A 25,228-nucleotide genomic window follows, 5' to 3' on the forward strand; every position below is an offset into this window, starting at 1 on the left:
AAAATAAAAGTATTTGTTTTATTTTACATCGCAAACATGACAACTAAGGTAAAACTAAATGCTGGGAATAATCTGCTTTTGCTTCTGTGATGTCAGAAAACATTTGAATGTCAAAACTGTTTTGCTTCTTAATTGATTTTGCTTTATTAAGCATTTATTTACGCACACTTCATTTACGACATTTAAATTAGAAGTTTAAATTCCATGCTGTCTTACTCACATTCTTATACGTTCAGTGAGTAATTTCAGTGGGTCAGGTGCTGTCCCAGGTTCTGGGATTTAGAGATGTGACAGGATACTATTTTTTACCTTCGAAGGGCTCAACTTCTGGTGGAGGAAACTATAGTATGAATGTGAAATGAGTTCTGTGGCATCAACATCTACAGGTTACTTTTATAAAAATTGAAAATATCCATAGCTCTCGGATCATTTTACGTATCTGAGTTTGCTCTCTAATGTATTTCCTAGGCTAGGGTCATGGGAATAATACTCCTTGGGTTCTTGAATATTAATAACAATGTGTCTGTTCCTCTTTGTATCTGAGGATCACTTTTGTTGGATACAAACAAATTTGTCTCATATTTTCTTCCTTTAAATGTCTTATTTAATTTCTTGAATATCACTATTCAATTTTCTTCTGAAGCATTGCTGCCAAAAGAGATAACCTAATTTTTCCCTTTTAAGTAGTGTTTTTATTGCCTTGCTCCCCAATGAGTTTTTTTTTTTTTTTCTTTAAAATCCAGTAATATTACTAGATTATGTCTTGATGTTGGTTCTGGATTATTTATCTTAGATACATAATAAATTATTGCAATGTGATTTTAATTTTTTTATTATTTTATGTGAGTTTTCTGAATATAGGTTTCTTAGTACTGTTAGTAAAGCATTTGTCCTGATCCTTGGCTTGTTTTCTTTCTCACACGCCCTTGTTACATGGGTTATTGTTTGCCTGTCTTCAATGTGTCACTCACCAGGTGTCAGTTTCTCTTAAATCCTTTTTACCTGTTTGATTCCTAAGGATTGGGCTTCCCTTGTGTGGCGCAGCTGGTAAGGAATCCATCTGCAACCTGGGTTGGGAAGATTCCCTGGAGAAGGGAAAGGCTACCCACTCCAGTATGCTGGCCTGGAGAATCCCATGGACTATATAGTCTACAGGGTAGCAACGAGTTGGATAGGACTGAACGTCTTTCACTTTCACTTTCCTTAGGTTTACATTTTTTTTTTCACATTTTTCTTATAAGGCATTATTTGTATCGATTCACTCATTCTTTCTACTCTAGGTTTCATTTTCAAAATTATAATTTCTTTTTCTAACCATTTATTGAGTTTTTTCTGAGTTTTTAAAATTATCTGTTATTTTTATTGTGAATTATATGAATATGTTCCTTTAATTCCTTTTTGTGAATTAAAAGGATATGTTCCTTTTTTAAATTTAAATTTTAAAAAATTCTTTAAGCATTTATTTTGAAATAATAAGCATCTGTCAGAAAAGTAAAAATTGTAATAATTGTACAAAAAGCCCTGTGTGTGTGTGTGTGTATATATATATATATATTTAACCCATTTTGTAGCATCTTGCCTATCCGCAGTATAATGAGGAAACGTAGAAAATAATATCAAGGCACTTGTATTTATTGGTTCAGATTTCATCAATTGCGCCAATAAAGATCATTTTCCCAATGTATGTGGTATTCGTGTCTTCTTTTTAAAAAAGTTTTTAAAAAGACTTTTTTTTGATGTGGACCAATTTTAAAGCCTTTATAGAATATTGCTTCTGTTTTATATTTTGGGTGTTTGACTGTGAGGCCTGAGAGATATTAGCTCCCCCACCAGGGATCAAACCTGTACCCTATTCATTGGAAGGCAAAGTGTTAACCCCAGGGAAGTCCCATGTTCATGTCTTCTTAATCTCCTCCAGTCTACAACAACTTGTCATCCTTTTTTATTTTTTTTTGATCTGGACATGTTTGATGAGTACTGGTCTGTTATTTGGAGTGTACACATTGATTTGAGTTTTTCTAATGATTAAATTTATATTCTGTATTTTTGGCAAAAGCATCATATAGGTGATGCCATGTCCTTCTCAGTGCATACATATTTCTAATGGTGATGTTATCTTTGATCTGTTGATTAAGGTTGTATCTGCTGGGTTTCTTCACCATAAATTTACTAATAATTTCCCTTTGAAATTAATAAGTATATTATGGGAACACAAGTCTATGTAAATATTCTATTCCTCATCATAACCCACAATTTTAGTATCCATTGGTGATTCTGGCTTATAACAATTACTATTATATTTGCCAAATGATAACTTTATTTCCTTCACTCTTTCTGTTTTAACTGACTGGAATTCTACTCAAATGAAGAGCTCTTCCTTTATTTATTTATATCAGTACAAACTTATGAGTAATTACTTATTAATAATTACTTGATTTAGTGTTCAAGTCTTACCCTATTTGGTCATTGAGATTCCCTTGAAATGGATTCTTCTGTCATTTCAACATGTTCCCATTATTTCTGAGTGCTTTAAAAATTCTGGCATCATAATATATTCTAGATTGATATTCTTTCCTCACCCCACCTCTGAAGCTAGGCGTTTCTTCAAGAAGCCCTGATTTCTTTGATTAAATAATGTTACTTGGAAACTTTGATCTGAGCATTTTATATGTTCATACTACTTGGGAGTTATTATTTCTAGGTCCTTCCAGTAGACAGAACTAGGAAATAAATGCATGAATACATACACCACTACAGATACACTTGTATCTATTTAATCTAACACTCTATATGAAATCATGAATTCATGATGATGCTTTTGATTCCAGTACATCAGAGTTAATTCTTTATTTATAATTCTTTTTGTAACTGTGAGATACCTGGTTGTTATTATGTATAATTGATTTACTTATTTAGTCAATTCTAGAGAAGGCAATGGCACCCCACTCCAGTACTCTTGCCTGGAAAATCCCATGGACAGAGGAGCCTGGTAGGCTGTGGTCCATGGGGCTGCTCAGAATCGGACACGACTGTGCGACTTCACTTTCACTTTTCACTTTCATGCATTGGAGAAGGAAATGGCAACCCACTTCAGTATTCTTGCCTAGAGAATCCCAGGGATGGGGGAGCCTGGTGGGCTGCCGTCTATGGGGTCGCACAGAGTCAGACATGACTGAAGTGACTTAGCAGCAGCAGCAGTTAGAATAGGTAGTAACATTGTTTTATAAAGTTACTTGAGTCAATTATTTCCTTCTTCACTTCCATAAGCGTAATTTATTTGCCATGGAGTTTATTTGTAACTAATCTATTTGGAGTTCTATTCATAGTTTTCTCATATTTATTTATTCTTATCAGTATGTGAGACATTAACATAATTCTAAAGGTTGGAACAACACAGAAAGGTATTATTAGAGAAGTGTCATTTGCCCTTGATTCCTCCTACGAAATTCCCATTCATCCATGTTTTATATCCTATTTCCATCTGCCTTCTGAAAGTAATCAATCTTTATGTTTTAATCTCTGAGTCACATCCGACTCTTTCCTGACCCCATCGACTATAGCCTGCCCAGGTCCTTTGTCCATGGGATTTCCCAGGCAAGAGTACTGTGGTGGATTGCCATCTCCTTCTCTAGGGGATCTTCCCACCCAGGTGTGGACCTGGTGTCTTCTGTATTGTGGCAGGTGGATTCTTTACCACTGGGCCACTGGGGAAGCCTAATCAGTCTTATTAGTTTTTTATTTATCTTATGTTATTTGCATAGATCAATATATATATGTATTATCATGTAAAAAGCATAAAAAATATGCTTTTTATATTTTATATAATTTTTAGCACTTAGCTTTATATCATGAAAATCACCATTCCATATTAGTAAATAGATATTTTCCTCTTTTTTCTTAACAATTGCACAATACTCCATTTTTTAAATGCACCAAAATATTTAACAGCTCTTGTATAAGATAATTTTCTTCTTTATTGTAATATTATATCCTGTTAACTTCCTGAATTATTTATTGTACGAGTTAAACAGTGATTTTCTAGGTCATAATAAATATATATAAAAATATGTGTATATATATATATATATATATATACTTATGTAGAATCAGAATTGATGGACACATTTATACACATACCATGACACAGAAAGTATCCAACAATTCTTATTTTCTTGACTGTCCTTCTTAGGAATGAGTGTTGACTTTTTTCAAGACAGTATTTCTTTTTTTTTTTTTTTTAACATTATGGAGGTAACCCTTAGTTTTCAATTTTTGAAAAACTCTTTTATAATTTCCTGTTCTGGCAACATTTTGCAAAGATTATTAATAGATTTAAAATTTCAGAAATTAAATACATTATTCTTCCTCAGTCAGTTCAGCTTCTCAGTCGTGTCTAACTCTTTGTGACCCCATGGACTGCAGCACACCAGGCCTCTCTTTGCATCACCTACTCCCGGAGCTTGCTCAAACTCAAGTACATCAAACCAGTGATGCCATCCAACCAGTTCATCCTCTATCATCCCCTTCGCTTCCTGCCTTCAATTTTTCCCATCATCAAGGTCTTTTCAAATGAGTCAGCTCTTTGCATCAGGTGGCCAAAGTGTTAGAGTTTCAGCTTCAATATCAGTCCTTCCAATGAACATCCAGGACTGATCTCCTTCAGGTTGGAGTAGTTGGATCTCCTTGCTGTCCAAGGGACTGTGAAGAGTCTTCTCCAACACCACAGTTCAAAAGCATCAGTTCTTTCACACTCATCTTTCTATATAGTCCAACTCTCACATCCATACATGACTACTGGAAAAACCATAGCTTTGACTGGATGGACCTTTGTTGGCAAAGTAATGTCTGTTTTTTAACATGCTGTCTAGGTTGGTCATAGATATTCTCTCAAGGAGCAAGCATCTTTTAATTTCATAGCTGCAGTCACCATCTGCAGTGATTTTGGAGCCCCCCAAAATAAAGTCTGTCACTGTTTCCCCATCTATTTGTCATGAAGTGATGGGAATGGATGCCATGATCTTAGTATTTTGAATGTTGAGCTTTAAGACAACTTTTTCACTCTCCTCTTTCACTTTCATCAAGAGACTCTTTAGTTCCTCTTCACTTTCTGCCATAAGGGTGGTATCATCTGTGTATCAGAGGTTATTGATATTTCTCCTGGCAGTCTTGTTTCTAGTTTGTGCTTCATCCTGCCCAGCATTTTACATGATGTACTCTGCATATAAGTTAAATAAGCAAGGTGAAAATATATAGGTTAATGTACTCCTTTCCCAATTTGGAACCAGCCTGTTGTTCCATGTCCAGTTCTAACTGTTGCTTCTTGATTTGCATACGGATTTCTCAGGAGGCAGGTAAGGTGGTCTGGGATTCCCATCACTTGAAGAAGTTTCCACAGTGTGTTGTTATCTACACAGTCAAAGGCTTTGGTGTAATCAATAAAGCAGAAACAGATGTTTTTCTGAACTCTCTTGCTTTTTCTATGGTCCAATGGATGTTGGCAATTTCATCTCTGGTTCCTCTGCCTTTTCTAAATCCAGCTTGAACATTTGGAATTTCATGGTTCACATACTGTTGAAGCCTTCCTTGGAGAATTTTTAGCATTACTTTGCTAGTGTGTGGGATGAGTACAATTGCGCAGTAGTTTGAACATTCTTTGGCATTGCTTTTCTTTGGGGTTGGAATGAAAACTGACCTTTTCCAGGCCTGTGGCCACTTCTGAGTTTTCCAAATTTGCTGACATATTGAGTGCAGCACTTTCACAGCATCATCTTTTAGGATTTGAAATAGCTCAACTGGAATTCCATCACCTCCACTAACTTTGTTTGTAGTGATATTTCCTGAGGCCCACTTGACACATTCCAGGATGCCAGGCTCTAGGTGAGTGATCACACCGTCATGGTTATCTGCATCATGAAGATCTTTCTTGCCACCTCTTCTTCATGTCTTCTGCTTCTGCTAGGTCAGTACCACTTATGTCCTTTATTGTGTCCATCTTCACATGAAACGTTCCCGTGGTATCTGTATTTTTCTTGAAGAGATCTCTAGTCTTTCCCATTCGATTGTTTTCCTCTATTTCTTTGCATTGATCATTGGGAAGGGCTTTCTTATTTCTCCTAGCTCTTATTTAGAACTCTGCATTCCAGTGGGTATACCTTTCCTTTTCTCCTTTGCCTTTCATTTTATCTTCTTTTCTCAGCTGTTTGTAAGTACTCCTCAAACAACCATTTGCCTTTTTGCATTTCTTTTTCTTGGGGATGGTCTCCTGTAAAAAGTCACGAACCTCCATCCATAGTTCTTCAGGCAGTCTGCCTATCAGATCTAACCCCTTGAATCTCTTTGTTACTTTTACTGAGTCAGTTGTATACGACTCAGTTCTAAGGAGAAATTTGAATTAACATGTTACATATTCCTGACTGATATTCACAATATTGTAGGGCTCTCCTACATTTCCCACCCCATAATATGGTCTGACGTGATTTCACCTTGTCCCTTTGCTTGTTATCTTTTGTTACATTGGATGTCTGAATGATATTATGAAACCAGACTTGTCAAAATAACTCAGAGAAAACACACTTACATCTTAAGTCTACACTGGTTTTCAAATTAAAACATGCAATAGGCTAATTCAATCCTGGGGGAAATTAGGTGGGAAAGTAGGAAAGATACATCTTAAAGCTTTTGGAGTTGGTGCTGCTTGGAGTCAGATGCCAGTGATTCTAAATAGCAAATGTTCTAGATTCCAGCAAGGTTTTTGGCAATAAAGTCCTTTATAAAGTCCACGTTTCTATGTACGTGTTAATTTTCTTTGTTTCTGTAAAGTATAAGGCAATGCCTCTTTTGCTTATTGCCTTTGGCTTTTTGAAAAAAATTATATTGGAGTATAGTCGATTTATAATGTAATAGTTTCAGGTGTACAGCAAAGCGATTCAGTTATGCATATACATATGTATATTCTTTTTCAGATTCTTTTCCCATGGAGGTTGTTACAGAGTATTGAGTAGAGCTCCTTGTCATATACAATAGGTCCTTGTTGATTATCCATTTTATATATAGTATTATGCATACATTGATCCTAAACTCCTAATTTATCTCTTTCCCCCACCTTTCCCTTTGGTAAATGTAAATTTGTTTTCTAAGTCTGTGTATGGTGTCTGTCTCATAAATAAGTTAATTTGTATCATTTTTTAGACTCTGCATGTAAATCAAATATTTGTCTTTGAGTTACATCACTTAGTTTGATAATCTCTAGATCCATCCATGGTGCTTCAAATGGCATTATTTCCTTTTTTATGGCTGAGTAATATTTCATTATGCATACATCACATGCACACACACGCACACACACACACGCACACACACACACGCACACACATCACATCTCATCCACCTGTTGGTGGACAGTTAGGTTGTTTCCATGTCTTGGCTATTGCAGACAGTGCTGCTATGAACACAGGGGTGAGTGTATCTTTTTAAATTATGGTTTTTAAATTATGGTTTGCTCCAGGACCAGATTTTTTTCTGAATTGTTTGATAGCTCTATTTTTAGTTTTTTAAGGAACCCCAAACTGTTCTCCATAGTGTTGATACCAGTTTACATTCCATTCCTTTAAAGGTATTCTCTAAATGTGTATACAGATTCTTTGGAACTCTTGTTAAAATGAAGATACAGAAATGGGACCCAGGTTTCTACATACCTAACAAGCTCTCACATGATGCTACTGTGACCACACTTAGAGGAAAATGAGCAGGTTAGGTTTGGACTAACCTAGGTTCAAGCATCACCTCTGGGTGATTTATTTAACAAAGTTGAGATTTCCACCCTGGTCATTTCTTTGTTGTTGTTGCTATTGTTTAGTGGCTAAGTTGTGTCCGATTCTTTTGCAACCCCATGGACTGCAGCCCACCAGGCTCCTCTATCCATAGGATTTCCCAGGCAAGACCACTGGAGGGGGTTGCCATTTCCTTCTCCAGGGGATTTTCCTGACCCGGGGATTGAACCTCCTGCATTGGCAGGCAGGTTCTTTACCACCGAGCCATCCGAGAAGCCCCATAGCCATGTGCGGATTGGTCTATCACTTAAGGACCTCAGCTTACCTCTGCCTGGGGTCTGGGGTGACCATTCCTCTGGCATCATGTGGCTGGGTACTTGGATATGTTGAAGGACCCTTGGGTTTGATTGCTTCTTTCTCCTTCACGCTAGACTACTGTCTGTCTGAGCTCTTTGTATGACAAAACTATTTTGAACATAATATGTCCTCACAACCCTGATTGTTTGAGCTGTAGAGTGATGATGGCCTTGAGAGGACACCGTGTTTTGCTGTGTTTTTTCTCTTTCCTCCTTTTCCTGATCCAGGCGGTCTTTATTTGGAAAGCTCTGGGTACAGTGTGTGGCCCGCAGTGGCCTGTGCTGTTCCGTCGCGTTCTCTCGTCCATCTATTTACCTTGATAAATATTCTCCTGCACCCATGCTGTCTCCTGTTACTAAGATGTGCAGTGAATGGTAAAGCACTTGCTAAATCTCAAACACGCTGCCTCTCTTTAGACTACAGAGCTTGCTGTGCCGCGGGCACTAATATTATCAAGCCTGGCATCACTCATTCAGTCTGAAGGGCCCCATCTTTCCTTTGATCAGTCACGGCTGGATGGGAGATTTTTGAATCATTTTATTGTCTGACTGCAGCTTTATAGATTCTCTTTCAGGAAGCAGCTCACTTTTCCTCTTTCTTCCTCTGCCCTCTAATTCTTTCTTTGATTTAGGGGTCCTGGTAGTTCAGGGTCTATGTATCAAGGCCTTTGGTTAGATCATTTATTTCCCATTCTCCAGTTAGGATAATCCTTGTTCTTAGCAAACACATAAACCCATATGTTGGAGAAGGCAATGGCACCCCACTCCAGTACTCTTGCCTGGAAAATCCCATGGATGGAGGAGCCTGGTGCGCTACAGTCCATGGGGTCACTGAGTTGGACACGACTGAGTGACTTCACTTTCACTTTTCACTTTCATGTATTGGAGAAGGAAATGGCAACCCACTTCAGTATTCTTGCCTGGAGAATCCCAGGGACGGGGGAGCCTGGTGGGCTGCCATCTGTGGGGTCGCACAGAGTCGGACATGACTGAAGCGACTTAGCAGCAGCAGCAACAAACCCATATGTGTGCATGCTAAGTCACTTCAATCTTGTCTGACTCTGTGAGACCCCATGGACTGCAGCCCATCAGGCTCCTCTGTCCATGGGATGCTCCAGACAAGAATACTGGAGTGGGGTGCCATGCCCTCCTCCAGGGGCTCTTCCCGACCCAGGGATTGGACCTCTGTCTCTATGTCTCCTGTGTTGGCAGGCGAAGTTTTTTACCGCTAGGTCCACCTGGGAAGTCCACTATAAAATCCACAACAGATGTTAAAAAGTGGTTTCGAGTGACATTATTTCCCTTTAGACTGTCTGGCCTTTAAGGTATGCTTAGATTACCATGAAGATGATGACTTTTAATCAGTGAACTCTTAGAACCGTCCTTTCTGATTCATTGTTTGATAATTTCAGCTGATATGTGTGGTTTTATTTTGGAGGGGGGTCATAAAATGACCATATTTTCAGGAGACCAAAAGCCTTTTTTTTTTTTTTAAGGGAAGTAATTTGACCTACCAAAAACTGCAGGTTTAATTAGAGAGATATCCTAGACATGTGCTGCAAATAACCTAAAAGGAGCGGACTCATAATATACATGTAAAGTACTCAGAGAGGCTTCCCAGGTGGCGCATATTCTTTGGTGGTAAAGAATCTGCCTGCCAATGCAGGAGACTCAAGAGATGCAGGTTCGATACATGAGTTGGGAAGATCCCCTGAGAAGGAAATGGCAACCCACTCCAGTATTGTTACCTGGAAAATCCCATGATCAGAGGAGCCTGGCAGGTCGTCTGTGGGGTCACAAGTCAGACACGGCTTAGTGACTGAACAAGAAAGTTGCATTACAACGTTGTGTTAGTGTCTGCTGTAGAGCACAGTGCATCAGCTGCGTGTGCACATATAGCCCCTTCCTTCTGGACTTCCTTCCCTCAGGTGCCCACAGAGAACTGAACAGCGTTCCCGGTGCAATGCAGTAGCTGTCTATTTTATACACAGTAGAGTGTACGTGTCCATCCGAATCTCCCACCTCTTCCCGTCTCCCCGTTTTATCCCCTTTGGTATCCATGCTTGTTCTCTGCATCTGTCTCTATTTCTGGTTTGCAAATAAGTTGATCTATAACATTTTCATAGATTCCACATATATGCATTCATATATGAAGTTTTTCTTTTTCTGACTTACTTCACTCTGTTTGACACTCTCTTAAACCAATGCTTTTGCTTTAAAAAAAAAACGGGGAGGACTATTTGAGTTAAATGACTTCCTCTGTGAAAATCAAAAGGAAGTATTTCTTTCCCCCTCTGTAAGTCTGCAATTTTTCAGTGGGGAAAAAAAGATAGCAATGCTGACCATTTTCTACTCGTTAGAAGCAAAGCAGGACTTCAAACTCTATTTGAGGGATGACCCCTTTTCAGAAATTAGAGGCGCTGAATTTATTGCCAGCCAGTCATAGCTGTCCATCTGCTAATTTTCTCCACATAGAGGCAGCAGCTGTCATTTCAGAAATGCTACAGTAGATAATAAGATGGGGTGCATTTCATCTTCAAATGCTTAAAACAAATCCCTAGGAAGAGTGACAGCAGTTCCTCCGACTGCATGAATCGCTGATGTCATTAACGCAAAATGCTAAATGGATTTGAAGATTGGAAGAAAATGGATTTGCTTTAAAAGGAGCAGCACTCAAGTTAGGTGTAGTACTTGTTGTAATAATGTGAAATTGCGGAAATCTAGGAACTGCTGAAGCCGTAAGCACACACAGAGATACTCTCAAAACCACAGCCACACAGAGAACACTGAATACAAATACATATGGGTTTCCCAAGTTCATGCCACCTAGATAGACCTAAGGAATGCATTGCTGTCTCCTCCCCTGAAAAACCAGCAAATTTTTTCCCCAACTAATAGGAGAAAATACTTGCTTAAGTCTCAAATGAGTCCAGTTTCTCCCCAAATCTGCACACCTAGTTGATCTCAGAAGCCATCTTTCCCTTGGTACAATTTAATGGCCTGCTTGGGACTATTAAATAGTCTGTTCAGCAATTTATATTGTTATATCCTTGCATTTTTTTTTCCTTAGACAAGATTTTATTTTTTTATTGGAAATTGCTTTACAACATTTTGTTAGTTTCTGCTATTCAACAAAGTGAATCATCTATACACGTACACATGTCCCTCCCCTTTCAGCCTCCCCCACCATCCTGCCCGTCTAGGTCATTGCAGAGCACTGAGCTGAGCTCCTTGTTCTTTATGGCAGCTTCCCTCTAGCTTTCTGTTTAACACATGGTACTGCATATATGTCAATCCTACTCTCCACGTTTGTCTCACCCTCCCCTTCCCACCGTGTCCACATATTCGTTCTCTGAGTCTGTGTCTATTCTTGCCTGCAAACAGCCTTGTCTGTACCATTCCTTAGATAACTCTCTTTCTCTTCAGTCTGATGCTTTCCACTCTTAAACGTGTTCAAGTCAGTTTGAATTTAAAAACTAACCACTGCCTCTTATGTGAGGTTCCCAGTCAAGATTCTTCTCCCTTCCAATTGAAGTGCATACAGTTCTCTGATGATTATTCGTAAGGAAAAGTGTAAGGATGAGATAAAGGATGAATGAACATAATCCAAGTGGTGCTTTGCATCCCTGAGCATTATAGTTGAAGATGAAGCTGTAGATACAGATAGAAAGAGAGATTATGCATGCGGATATGGATGTAGACATGGCCTGGATGTAGACAGTGGTGGAGAAAGAGTTACATAGTTTCTCCATGGAGATATCTAAAACAGAGATCGTTTCATTTACCCGTCAGAATAATCCTGAGAGGCAGGGTAGGAATATCTATATTCTTTTGCATATGACAGTATTGACTCTCAGAAGATCAATCCCCTTACCTGGTGACAAAGCTGAGAAGAGACTCGAGCTTTTTAACCAACACTCAGGCTTATTCTGATTGCAGCACAAAACTCCACCCACCCCTACATTTTGAAGAACTGTTGTCTAGAACAGTATATCTGCCTCTGTAAACCTCTGAGTCTTTTCCTTGTGGACATTGCTCTGAAACTTGATCTCTGTGGAGCAGAAGGAAAGCAGAGGCAAAGAGAGTTGCATGGAATTGCTGGCTACTGGTCACAGAGAAAGCTTGCATTTTTATTGCTACAAACAGAAATACTTTAAAGGGGCCTCCACTGATTTCATTACTTTTGATGTTACAAAGGAAAAAAAGGAAAAAACAGTGTTGATGAGAATCCAGGTCAAGGCAGAATCACAGAGCAGTTAGAGAAAATTCTGAGGCTCTGGGATGTTGTGCTGGCAAGTACCTTGATTTGAGAAAAGAAATTCATTTCAACACAGCAGATAGGCTTAGGAGAAAGTCTGAGACACCAGCTTCTTTCCATTGCTATTTGCTTCTTTCGAAAGATCTGCTTTGTATTTTATCTTCGTCCTTGGTCACCAGGCAGAAACCCTATTTCTAAATGTCATTGCTATTAAAAAGAGGACGTTTGGGGGGTGTAAAGCAAGGAAAGAATAAAAGTCATAGAGGAAGATGCAACAAACCTACCATTTCTCAAGTCAAAATATTTTAGTGGTGAAATCGGGATAAATGATTAATCTAAAGATTTTCCGTTTCCAGCAAGCTGTAACAGGGGCTGACAAGCAGCTGGAAACTAATATTTAAGATAATTTCAGAAACATGAGATTAAAAAGTGCTGAAAGGAGGAGGCTGAACCTTTTTCCTTCCACCTCCAAGATTTATTGAAAATAGTGTTTTTCTTTGAACATAAAAATTATCTGATTCTACATTTAAATGTTAGTACATTTTTCACTCCAAAGTATTTACTAATACCAACTCTGACACAGTTTCTATATTTGGGTCTAGATGGTAACAAAGAAACTGTTTCTGTCCCCAGGAGGCTTACAGTTTAACAACAAAGGTGAAAGAAACAAAAATAAATTGAATAAAAACTGTCGAAAAAGATTCTATGAGAACTCTGAGGATGGTGTTGCAATATATTTAGTAGCAGCAGAACATAAGGGTCTGGGGATCAGGGAAAGTTTCCCTGAAAAACTGACCCAGGAATGTTGAAGAGGTAAGGGATGAAGCTCTGGGGAGTCCTGGCAATGAGACCAGCAGGCACAATTTCTCAGGGAGAGTGGTGTGCAGTTTGATTAAGTTGAAGCACAGAAGGACAAGGGTAGGACATCACTGGTGGCTCAGTGGTAAAGAATCTGTCTGCCAGTCCAGGGGACATGGGTTCCATACTATTGAGCAGCTAAGTCCATGTGCCACAACTGCTGAGCCCACGTGCTGCAGCTGCTGAAGCCAGGACACATAGAGCCTGTTCTCTGCAGAGAAGCCACCAGGTCATGAGAAGCTCTCGCACAGCAGTGAAGAATAGCACCCTCTCCCTGCAACTAGAAAGAGCCCAAGCAAAGCAGCAATGACTCAGGGCAGCCAAAAATAAATAATTAAATAAAAGTATGTTTGAAAACAGAGAAGGGCAAGGGCAGCAGGAGGTGGTGGTAGGGATTGGGGTAGGGAGGTTGGGAGGACTAGCTGACGGAGATGCTGCTCTTCTTCCTCTTAATCTCTGGTACCTTGATTGTCAGCCTATTGAATAAATAACATCTCAGCAGGACTTCTGGCTGCCTCCCTAGAGAAGGGGCGGCCATTGGTAATCGCTGGTGGACCCGGGCTTTTAAGGTTCCCTTTACCCACCACCCAGCATCTCAGCTTCCTTCCCTCTGAATTGCAGTCACTGTTCTTGCTAACCAGCTGCATCACCTTTGTAGAGAGACTTGATACTTTCAAATGTGAACATCCTCTTTTCCCCAATGAGGACAAGTATGATTTTTGAACTCATTTCTAGAGCTAATAATCCATGATGATGTCTCTGAAAATGACCCTCCAGCTCTCTGAGTAAATGTCAAGCTTTTTGTGGCATCTATATGGATAGAGTGGAGTTAACGTGATAGGAGAAAGACCCTATACTGTTTCTCAGACGGAAACAGATGTGGATGGAAAGCCTAACTTTAAGTTATGTGATTTGGGGACATTTATTTAACCATTTCTATGTCATTGTCTTCACTGGGGTGCAATAATATCCACTTGGCAGAATTATTGGGCCAGCTAGAAAGATCATATGTAACGTGCCCAGCATGATATATTGATCCCAACTTATTATTAATAATGATTATTTGTGGCACTGAAGAGTCTAGAGAAATTGATTGAATTTGTTCTCCTTGGAAGTAGGTAGCAGAGAACAATATTTCCCAAACTTCATCTTCAAACTCTGGTGACCCTGACTCAAGTTAAATGCAGTTTCCAGTTCTTTGGGGAGCTGTGAATAATCACGACACATTGGGATCTGCATCTTTCTGGGCATCTTCAGTGGATGCCAATTGAGCAGAAGTCAGAAGGAAGTTGGATTCATTAGTTTAATTGTTTGTCTTTTCAAGCTTTATTTTCTCAAGTTATTTTCCTCTAAATGTGTATTTATTTGCTTGTTGTTTGTTCCCACAGTCACAGATGCTCACTGAGAGGGGAGGACTTGAACAGACAATGGCTGTCTCCCAGCGCTCATCTGCAGCCCACAATCTACCATGCCAAAGGACTCCTCCACTACCTGGGCAGCATCGGTCGGAGACCCACGGTGAGTCACTTCCTTCTGCGTCCACACTCTTGGCTGGCTGCTTCCACCTTCCGGGGACAGAGTACTTTCTGTCCAGGCAGGAAAACCAGACACAAGCCCAAGACCTGTGTATGCCAAGCTGTAAGGGGGCATATTCATTTCCTAAGGCTGACATAGCAGAACACCACAACTGTATAGATTAAAAACAACAACAACAGCAGCCTATGTTTCACATTTCTGGAGTCTAGAAGTCTGGAAATTAAGATGTCAGCAGCCCCTAATGTCTCCAAAGACTCTGGGAAAGAAGCCTTCATTGCCTCATCCTAGCTTCTGGTGATTGCCAGCAGTCCTTAGCATCCTTGGCGTGTGGGAGCACAAACCTCTGTCTTCAGAGGTCCTTCTTCACTCTCTGTGTGTCTGTGTTCAAATTTCTCTTTTCTTAGCATAGCAGTCCCTGGACTAATGTGTACATGCTCAGGCATGTCTGACTCTTTGTGACCCCGTGGACTGTAGACCACCAGGTTCCTCTGTCCGTGGGATTTCCCAGGCAAGAATACTGGAGTGGGTTGCTCTTTCCTTCTCTAGGGGACCTTCCCAACACAGGAATCAAAGCCATACCTCCTACATCAGCTGGCAGATTCTTTACCACTGAGCCACCTGGGAAGCCCACAGTGAAGCAGGGCCCACCCTAATTCAGTATGGGCTCCTCTTAACTTGGTTACATCTGCAAAGAATCTTTTTCCAAATAAAGTCACATACATAGGTACTGGGAATTAGAGATTGAGTGTATCTTTTTGGGAAACCATTTAACTGACAACAAGAGCAAACCAGGAGTTCAATATTCATTGCTGAAAACTGGGCAAATAATTGTATTTCATCCCATTTCCTGGGTCTTTAGTTTTTTTTTTTCCCCAGTTGTTCATCAATAAAGAAAATGTATATGTCTTATGAAATAGTAAAATATTCTCTAGATGTTCAGATTCATATTCAACTAGTACTTATTAAGTTCCAAAGATGATTCTGTCACCGTTCTAGGCACTTTCATATGTAGGCTTTTCTCTCGAGCTTATAGTAAATGAGCAATCAATGGAAAACAACATTCAGAGGCTTAGGCTCAAGATCAAATGGGAGGTAATACTAGCCACGTAACTGTATGAAAGTAATCATTTATGGGCTACAAACTATGAACATATCTATCTGCAAAAGTGCAGAGGGCATATGTACAGATTTAGAGTGCTTACCTCACGGAAGGAGCTTAAACTAATTTGCAGAAGCTCACACATGGACCAATTCAAACAATCATCTCCACCATTAACCACTTTTTGACCATACACTATATGATTAAAACAGTGACACATTCAATGAGTATCTGGTGAAACAATGGATGAATGTCTAATTTAGAAGCTGACTTGAACCTCAAAAAGATTAACAGGTCAGATGATTTCCCTGGCATCACCAGGAAGTAGACTCGATCTGGCTTTCCACCCCGGAACCCCTTCCCTCTTCATCACTTATTCTTTGAGGGATGTGTTAAGTCCAGTGTCTGCTCCCAGGGCAGTTGTATGGACAATGCTTAATTCTCCATCTTTGACGTGTGATCACAGGGAGAATGTTGCCAGACAAGGACGCTCCCCTGAGCCACTGGGGTTTTTATCAAGGGTCGTTATAGATTGGCTGCCCTGGGTCTTTGTTCCTGCTGCGAAGGCTTTCTCTAGTTTCGGCAAGTGAGGGCTACCCTCTAATTGCAGAGTTTGGGCTTCTCACTGTGGCGGCTTCTCTCGTTGCAGAGCATGGGCCCTAGCTGCACGTGCTTCAGTGGTTGTGGCTCGTGAGCTTAGCTCCTCCAAGATATTGTGGGATCTTCCCGGACAAGGGATCAATCCCTTATCCCCCGCATTGGCAGGTGGATTCTCAACCACTGAGCCACCAGGGAAGTCCTCAGGAGTCATTTTGTAGCCTTGGTGTCCACGTGGCTAATCTTAGTTAGTCTCCAGGCTCTTCAGAGGTCAAGCTGACACTTTGTGGCTCAAGAACCCCACCATATTTCACGTGGCATAAACCTTCTAACGTGGCCCAAGGTCCCAGGTAAAGAAAGACACTCTTATCTATCAGGATATTCCACAGATGTCAAGGTGAGCTCCCAGGAGCCAGTCCAGGGTCAGACCTTTCTTTGGAGAATATAGGGTTTACATACTTCAGGCTTGTTGAGTCAGTGCTTTATTGCGAAAGGACAAAGCACATGCTTTTCCCTTAAGAACACTTATTCTACACTGGTCAAAATGTGCCATATTTTCATGCTAATTCTCCATCCAAGGAGACACTGTAACCTGCTGTCTACCCTCTGGAAGTAACTTCATGGCCTGCATGTGTGTGCTCAGTCTTGTCCAACTCTGCCCCATGAGCTGCAGCCTGCCAGGCACCTCTGCCCATGGACTTTTCCAGGCAAGAATACTTGAGTGTGTTGCCATTTTCTACTCCAGGGGATCTACCCAACCTAGGGATTGAACCTGTATCTCCTGCATTGGCTTGGATTCTTTACCACTAGCACCACTTGGAAAGTCCCTACCCGGGGCCTCGTGCACAGCAGAGCCCCAGTCTTGAAGTCAAGATCTTGAAAAGTATGTCTCTCTAAGCAGGAAGCCTCAGCCTCTGGGAGGAGAGAGAGAGAGAGACATACAGAAAAACAGTTTCCACCCTGATACGCATTTTAAGCATACACACATTCCATCCGTAACAAACAGGATTCCTCTCCGCTCTGACAACCTCTAATTGAAGAGCAGAACATTTATTTTAAAGCATGGTAGGTGAAAGCCTTGTTTAAAAATATAAATAAACATTAATTAACTGTAAACATGACAGTCACAGATTCGTTTCCTGCTGGGACCATCTGAGAGGTGGGTGAGAAACAGCTGAGCACTAGATGCCGCTTGTAGCATTACAAAGCTCCCCCTCAGGCCCAACATCACCTTTCAGTTACCTGTGTGGCTATATTTAAGCAGCCTCCTGCTGACAGCAGAAGCACTGTCACTCACTCAGTACTCAGGCCTGTCCTTTACCTGGAAGTCTTCCACTGAGCCAAGATTGCCTCCTGCGCTACATGGTTGTAGATTAACAGTAACTCCACACAAGCACTGACTCTTATGGAAATATTTCTCAAAGCATTAGGAAGCCCATTTCTGGTGGTTAGCAGGTTCTACCTGCTCTAGATGGTACTGAGATATTTGCATATTGGCAGATAGAATGATATAAACTCCTGGGACTAATGAGAATGCAGGAGAGGTGGAGAAAGCAATGTCATGATACTTCTGGAGCTTGCAAAAGACCAGACAGTTCATTCAGTTTATAAGCAATACAGCCCTCTACACATATTGTTTCATCCATCCACCGATTCATCCATCTACCCTTCCATCCATTCATTCATCCATCTATCCATCCACCCAACTTTTTATCCATCCACGCATCTTTTTATCCATCCATCCATCCATCTATCCATCCATCCATCTTTTAATCCATCCATCCATCCATCCATCCACCTATCTTTTTACCCATCCACTCATCCATCCATCCATCCAGGCAGTCATCCACTTGTCTACTCATTTACATCATGTGTGTAATAATTGTGCCAGGTGCCAGAAGGTACCTATTCTTTAAGGAGTTGTATAATTTCTTTGGTAGAAAGTGAAGTCAAGTCTGTGAAGAAACCCATGTAGTAAAAAATGAAACAAAGTTTTTTTAGTAAAAACTGAAACCAAGGTTCCTGTGAGTTGTAGGAACACAAATGAGGGCTTGAGTAACTTTCCCTTCAGTTCAGTCGCTCAGTCGTGTCCGACTCTTTGCGACCCCATGAATCGCAGCATGCCAGGCCTCCCTGTCCATCATCAACTCCCGGAGTTCACTCAGACTCATGTCCATCAAGTCAGTGATGCCATCCAACCATCTCATCCTCTGTCGTCCCCTTCTCCTCCTGCCCCCAATCCCTCCCAGCATCAGAATCTTTTCCAATGAGTCAACTCTTCGCTTGAGGTGGCCAAAGTACTGGAGTTTCAGCTTTAGCATCATTCCTTCCAAAGAAATCCCAGGGCTGATCTCCTTCAGAATGGACTGGTTGGATCTCCTTGCAGTCCAAGGGACTCTCAAGAGTCTTCTCCCTTAAGGTTATGGAAATGCTAGAGACTGAAGATACCATTTGAGTTGTACTTGAATGATGACTAAAGGTTTTTCTTGCACTAACAATAAACTAGTAGAGAAACATTCTTTCAAGGTCTACAGGACTGATTATGGACTCTTTTATATTCTTCCTTGTGAAATTGAAGACTTGCTGGGTTTTCTGTGTTTGAAGGTCACTAGACGGAGCAAAAGAAAGGAAGTTTTTATTAAGTAATGGCATAGCTCTCACATCACACTTATGTTCCCTTTCCTATTGTCCTGAACTTCCATTTTATGTCTCTCTTGTTTGTTAGAAGATAAGGAAATATGCTGCAGATGTTGGATCCAAAAGCCCAGAAACACACACTGTTGGCATATTCATACACTGGAATACAATTCAACAATAAAAACTTAAAGACAGTAGCAATCAACTACAGATATACTCAACAACACAGACCAATTTCAGGAACATGTTTAGTGAAATAAGTTAGACATTAAGAAGTACATATTCTATGCTTCTATTTATACAAAGTTTAAGATGAGTAGACCAGAACAGTGGTTTCCTCTAGAAGGGGATTAAATAAGAGGGGCCAGGAGGGAACTTTGACTCAAAACTCTTTCAAGTTTTGTGCTTGTACATACTGCCATTTCCATTTATTTTAGAATTAACAAAATCAAAGCAAAGTCACAGAGCTTTGAAATGTAGCTAGGAGATAAAGGAGGATGTTCAAAGTAAAACTGACCAGCACAAAGGCATGTGAGTCAATCTAGAGAAGATTATCTTTACCAGAACAGAGTAGAGGGGCTGTGAAGATTTGTTAGAAATCAGAAGGCTCCAGTCAGAGAAGAGGTATGTAAGTGGAGAAGCCCAGAAGAGCAGACAGCCTTTACAATCAACTAACAGGAGGCATTGAAATGTTCATCTTCAGGAGCTCCACACAGGGGTCAGGAAACATGTCGCCCTGGGGCAGTAGGACCTGGCTTGGGGGAGAAGAGGAAAGCTCAGGCTCCAGCAAGCTCCGAGGAACCTAGGCCAGCAGTGTCTCCTGAAGAGCTGTGTTGTAGCTGCCTGGTCTCTGTCCTGCTGCAAAGCATCTGGGCTTCAGAATTAGGAGAGGTATCAGTTTGCATCCCCTTGGCTCTTGCTGTGTGCGTGCGCGCACGCGCAGTCATGTCTGACTCTTTGCGATCCCATGGGCTGTAGCCCACCATGCTCCTCTGTCCATGGGACTTCTCAGACAAGAATTTGAATGCGTGTTGGTAAAGAGATTGCAGTGCTCCGTGAGCAGCTCATTGATTTCCATTTACCACTCACACAAAATAGGCTGCCTTCTACCAGGGGATAGGGAGGGCGTATTTGGGGTTTATCCTTCTCTGGGGCCCAATGAAACAGAACTTTCAGCTACTAACATTATTTTTCTGGTCTTATTCTGTCCCTCTGGCATATGGTTTTAGTTCATCAGCTTCTTTTTAAAAAAGGCACGGAAGTAGAGGAAAAGAAGAAATGGCATGTCCCTTTCTAAATCCTAGTCTCCAAGGACCTAAAGGTACGCTGTACACACAATTTATTTTATCTCCACTTTATCCTTCAGAAGTAGCAGAGGAACATGTGTTACAGTTACTTATTTTCTTTGACTCAGGCTAAGGTACTGAATCTAGAATTCTCCTGTTTTTGTATTTGAGGATAAAGTAGGGGAAAAAAAATCCCCATACCAAAAAGGAAACAAGCAACAGAAAATATGGAGGTCCTGGGTAAAAAAAAAATTATAATAATAATTTGATCCCATATTTTTTTATTTAAAATTGTTCCCACGCTACCAGAATAAAGATTAAGTATTGAGTGGCTGTGTGCTAGTCATTTAACCTCCTTTAACTTTAGCACAATACTAAGTTGAACCTCATTTGTAAATTTGAATGAAAGCCTCCTTTCAGGAATTTTATACTGATTAAACATGTATGTCATGAACCTTAACAGTGTGACCGGCACATATCAAACATTTAAATAAACCGCAGAGATTAAAATCATTATTAGTTCCTAGAATGGTGTTACATCCAAAACAAAGCCACATTTTAGACTGCATGATGTTGCAATAATGTACATGGGCTTTGTCAACGTAATTGAGCTATTTTAGAAAGAAGGACATTGTAATACATAACTCTGGAATGGCAGAAAACTTCCAGCAGCATTTTATAATATTTAATAAAGGGTCCCACTGTGAGAAATCTCATAACCCATTAGTTACTGATGCCTTCTGCTGAGTTAAATGGGAAAAATTTCACCCCAAATTAGCCACTGGAGGTGGACAAAGCTGATGTGTAAGTAAGGCTGCTTTTCTGAGATCGTGTTGGAACTTTGACCCATAACGGCCCAATTTAAGTGAAAATCTCTCACTCTAGGAAAGAGAAAAGAGCATCAGATGCTCTTTCAGCTGTGTTTGTGTATTTGCTCAGTCCTATCCAACACTTTGTGACCTCGTGGACTGTAGCCCACCAGGCTTCTTTCTCTGTCCCTGGAGTTCTCCAGACAAGAATACCGGAGTGGGCTGCCATTTCCTCTTCCAGGGGATCTTTCCGACCCAGCGATCAACCCTGCATCTCTTGCGTCTTTTGCATTGACAGGTAGGTTCATTACCAGCTGAGTCACTGGGGAAGCCAGCCCTCACCCCCACCTTGCCTCTTTTAGGTATTGATAGGAATAAATTCTGCACATGCCCCCTGCGGTTAGCCTCAGACATGAATGGTGTTGCTGACAACTCAGATGAATCCCTTGCTAAGAAAAGATCATGCCTGTCAGTAAAAGGACTGGGAAATCTGGTCTTGCAAACAGGGTTCTTGGATAACTAAGCATGCCACTGATAGCATTTCTCTCCTAGAGAGGTTTACTCCACTGAAGAACCTGGGCTGAATGTTGTCTGCAAAGCATTGTACTCGGGCTGGAATCTCCAGGGCTACAGTGAGACTTGTTTGGTTTAATTGGAAGCATCGTGGTTTTGGATTTCCATCACATTCGCCAGCATTAGCCTCCTTCGAGCTTCAGCCTCACCTTCATTTTCTTGTGGCAAGGGTATAAATTATGCGGAGGTCTTGCTGCCAGGAAGCAGGAACAAGACCCAGATGTCAGGAATGGAAAACACAGCAGCTTAAAGCTGGCAGAGAGAGCAGTAAACAGTCAGAAACAGCGGAGCCATGGGGGTCGGGGAATGGCCAGGAGAGATGGCTCGAGATGACGGGAGAGGAACCCCTGGAACAAGGTGCCCAATTAGCTTATAGAGGACCCAGGGTGGGACGAAGGAATGGAGGGCGAGATGGTGGAAGTGTGTGAGCAGCATAGTAATGGGGCCCTCAACAGCCTCTTTGCTGAGCAAGAAATGATGGAACACACGTTTGCATGAATTAAATTAACCTTGCAATTTAGCTCAGACAGGAATTCATTGGAAAAGGTACTAGGGAGACGCATGGGAGTCTGATTTCAAAATCGTAATCCAATCCACAGTATACACTTTGCTGATGAAGGAAGTGAGGCACGAGGGAATCAGTTTAGCTCAGGGTGAACAAGTGTAAAACTAACCACTCTGGCTCAAAGAAAACAAAACTTAACTAAACGAGAGCTTCAAATCCACATCTCTCCCAAGTTCCTTGCCTTGGGGAAAAGCACACCATATTGCCTATTTACGTAATCTGAAAATTTAGGTATCATTCTTAACCTCTTCCTCACTGAGCCTGTGAATCCATTTAGTCTCTAATTCCTATAGATTTTACTTTCTTACTCTCTCACCAAACATCCTTTCTATCCATACTTACATTTTCTCCCTTAAAGTAAGTGTTTGCCATCTCTTGTGCCTGGTCTCAGGCCCTGCAATTCATTCTTTGTTGTTTTTTGTTAGTTGTTTTGAAGTGGATGATTTATAAAGTCTGTATTGAATTTGTTACAATAGTGCTTCTTTTTTTTTTTTTTTTTCATTAAAAAAAATGTTTTGGTTTCACGGCCCTCAGGCATGTGGGATCCTAGCTCCCCATCCAGGGATTGAACTCACACACCTGGCATCAGAAGGTGAAATCTTAACTACCAGGCCACCAGGGAAAGTCACTTTGCTCAGTCGCATCCCATTCTTTGTGACCCCATGAAACTAGCCCGCCAGGCTCCTCTGTCCATGGAATTCTCCAGGCAAGAGTACTGGAGTGAGTAGCCATTCCCTTTTCTAGGGGATCTTCCTGGATTAGGGATTGAACCTGGGTCTTCTGCATTGCAGGCAGGTTCTTTACCATCTGAGCCACCAGGGATGCCCCCTGCCAGGGAAGTCCTCGTGCAGTTCCTTCTTACTCCAGTTCTGGTGACCTGAGCGCATGACTCCTCTTTACCACAATGCTTTGATGGCTCCTTCCCCACCTTTGGGAAAATGCCCAAACATCCTGCAATGATAAGTGTGCATGTTAGGGATCTGATCACTGCCCACCTCTGCCTGTCCCCAGGGTCCACTCTCTTTCACTCTATATTCTTAGTGATTGCAGTTCTTCATGTGCATAGTCATTTCTCATTTTTCCACTTGCCTGGACAGCTCTCATTCAGTGGAGCTCATCTTAGGTATCACCCCCTAAAGAATTCCACCACATCATACACTTCAGGGGTGCCATTCCTTAGAGCGCATGGTGGAAGACATCCCAGGAGTTGTACAGCTTGTCCTTATTTGGGTTCCCACAGGAACTGTGTGTCTTTCTCCTCTGACAGTAATATGTTCACCTATTGTGGTGCTGGAGAAGACTCTTGTGAGTCCCTTGGACTAAGGAGATCAAATCAGTCAATTCTACAGAAATCAACCCTGAATATTCACTGGAAGGACTGATGCTAAAGCTGAAACTCCAGTACTTTGGACACCTGATGCGAAGAGCCAACTCATTGGAAAATACCCTGATGCTGGAAAAGATTGAGGGCAGGAGGAGAAGGGGGCGACAGATGGTTGGATGGTATAATCGACTCAATGGACATGAATTTGAGCAAACTCCAGGAGACAGTGAAGGAGAGAGAAGCCTGGCATGCTGCAGTCCCTGGGGTCACAAAGAGTAGGATATGACTTAGCAACTTAATAGCAACATTCACTGTGGGATCATCCCAGTAAAACAGCTCCTGGAAAAGGCAATACCCACCTAAAAAGTGTTTTAAAACATGAAGTCTGGATGAGAGCAAACCCGGGTTCAATTATTTGCTCACATACTTAACAGTAGCGCGAACTTGAGCAAGCCTAGGCAAGTTACTTTTTTTTCCCTGCAATTAAGTTTTCAGCTACAAAATAGGAGATAATTATAGCACCTAATTCATCATGAGATAATCTATATTAAATGTTTAGCACAGTATCTGAATCATTGTAAGTCTCCAATAAATTAACTACTGTTGTTCTTGTCATTGTTATTGAGGGCAGTATTGCCTTATACTAAAATTTTAATTTCTCCTGCCACAGTGCAGGCATCCAGCAAATATTTGTTGAATCCAGTTGATGAATAAGCAAGATAGGGCCATTTATTAATGCATGGATATTAGAGTGTCATGACTGGGCACATTTCCCACTTACCTATTACAGATTTTTACTGAAAGGAAGTAGATGAGTATTAAGTCATCCAATCGGAAAGAAAAAAGCTTCCTTAACTGAAATAACTTGATAATTTGTCTTGTAATTGCCCCCCTGCAATGTAGAGCAACACATGTTTCCTATAACTAATGTGCCTTTATTTTTAGGGATGTCATTTGAGCAATAAGTAGATCAATGTCTCCATCTCCTTTATTTTCAATCTTGAGGGGCCACTAGAACTCCTAGGGCAGAGCAGAGCTCATTCCAACAGGTGAAGAGGTCTATAATTTATCATTTATGTCAGCTTTCAGAATCTGAAGGATCAGAAAAAAATATAATTATTTTTTTCCAGTTGAGTTCGGCAGCTAAGGAGCACCTGTCACCACAGAGGCATAGCTTCTGGCTCAACTGAGAAATCTGTTGCTAAGACACAGTCCTAATTTGTTTGCACACTTTTCATGGGAACGGTGGGTGTTTATTCACAGGGAGAAACTGAGGCATGAGAGATAAAACTTGGTGGGAAGTTCATGATGGCAGAGGATTAAACCTTGAACAATTATTTGATTGGTTCCTTTAGAGGCTTTCAAAGCATGGCCCCAGGTCCAGTGGCATTAGTGTCACCTGGGGTTGTTAGATATGCATGTTCCTGGGTCTCACCCAGACTTGCTTCAGTAGCCACATTGCTGGGGAGTGGACCACTGTCTATGATGCAACCAGTCCTCCAGATTATTCCGTTGCTTCATGGCATGTCAGACCCTCTGCTCTAGACTCGAGACCCATGCA

At 41.0% G+C, this 25,228-nt stretch overlaps 1 protein-coding gene across 1 annotated transcript in view; it reads left to right on the forward strand.

Annotated features, from left to right (window-relative positions):
- The window catches only part of AGBL1 (ATP/GTP binding protein like 1), an 843,984-nt gene that overhangs the window by 414,902 nt on the left and 403,854 nt on the right, over positions 1 to 25,228 (forward strand). The window contains exon 17 of the mRNA XM_018066611.1: positions 14,630 to 14,759. Coding sequence (XP_017922100.1) covers positions 14,630 to 14,759 — 130 coding nt within the window. The remainder of the gene's footprint in view (positions 1 to 14,629; positions 14,760 to 25,228) is intronic.

Source organism: Capra hircus, chromosome 21 (assembly GCF_001704415.2).
Source record: "Capra hircus breed San Clemente chromosome 21, ASM170441v1, whole genome shotgun sequence".
Classification (NCBI taxonomy): Eukaryota; Metazoa; Chordata; class Mammalia; order Artiodactyla; family Bovidae; genus Capra; species Capra hircus.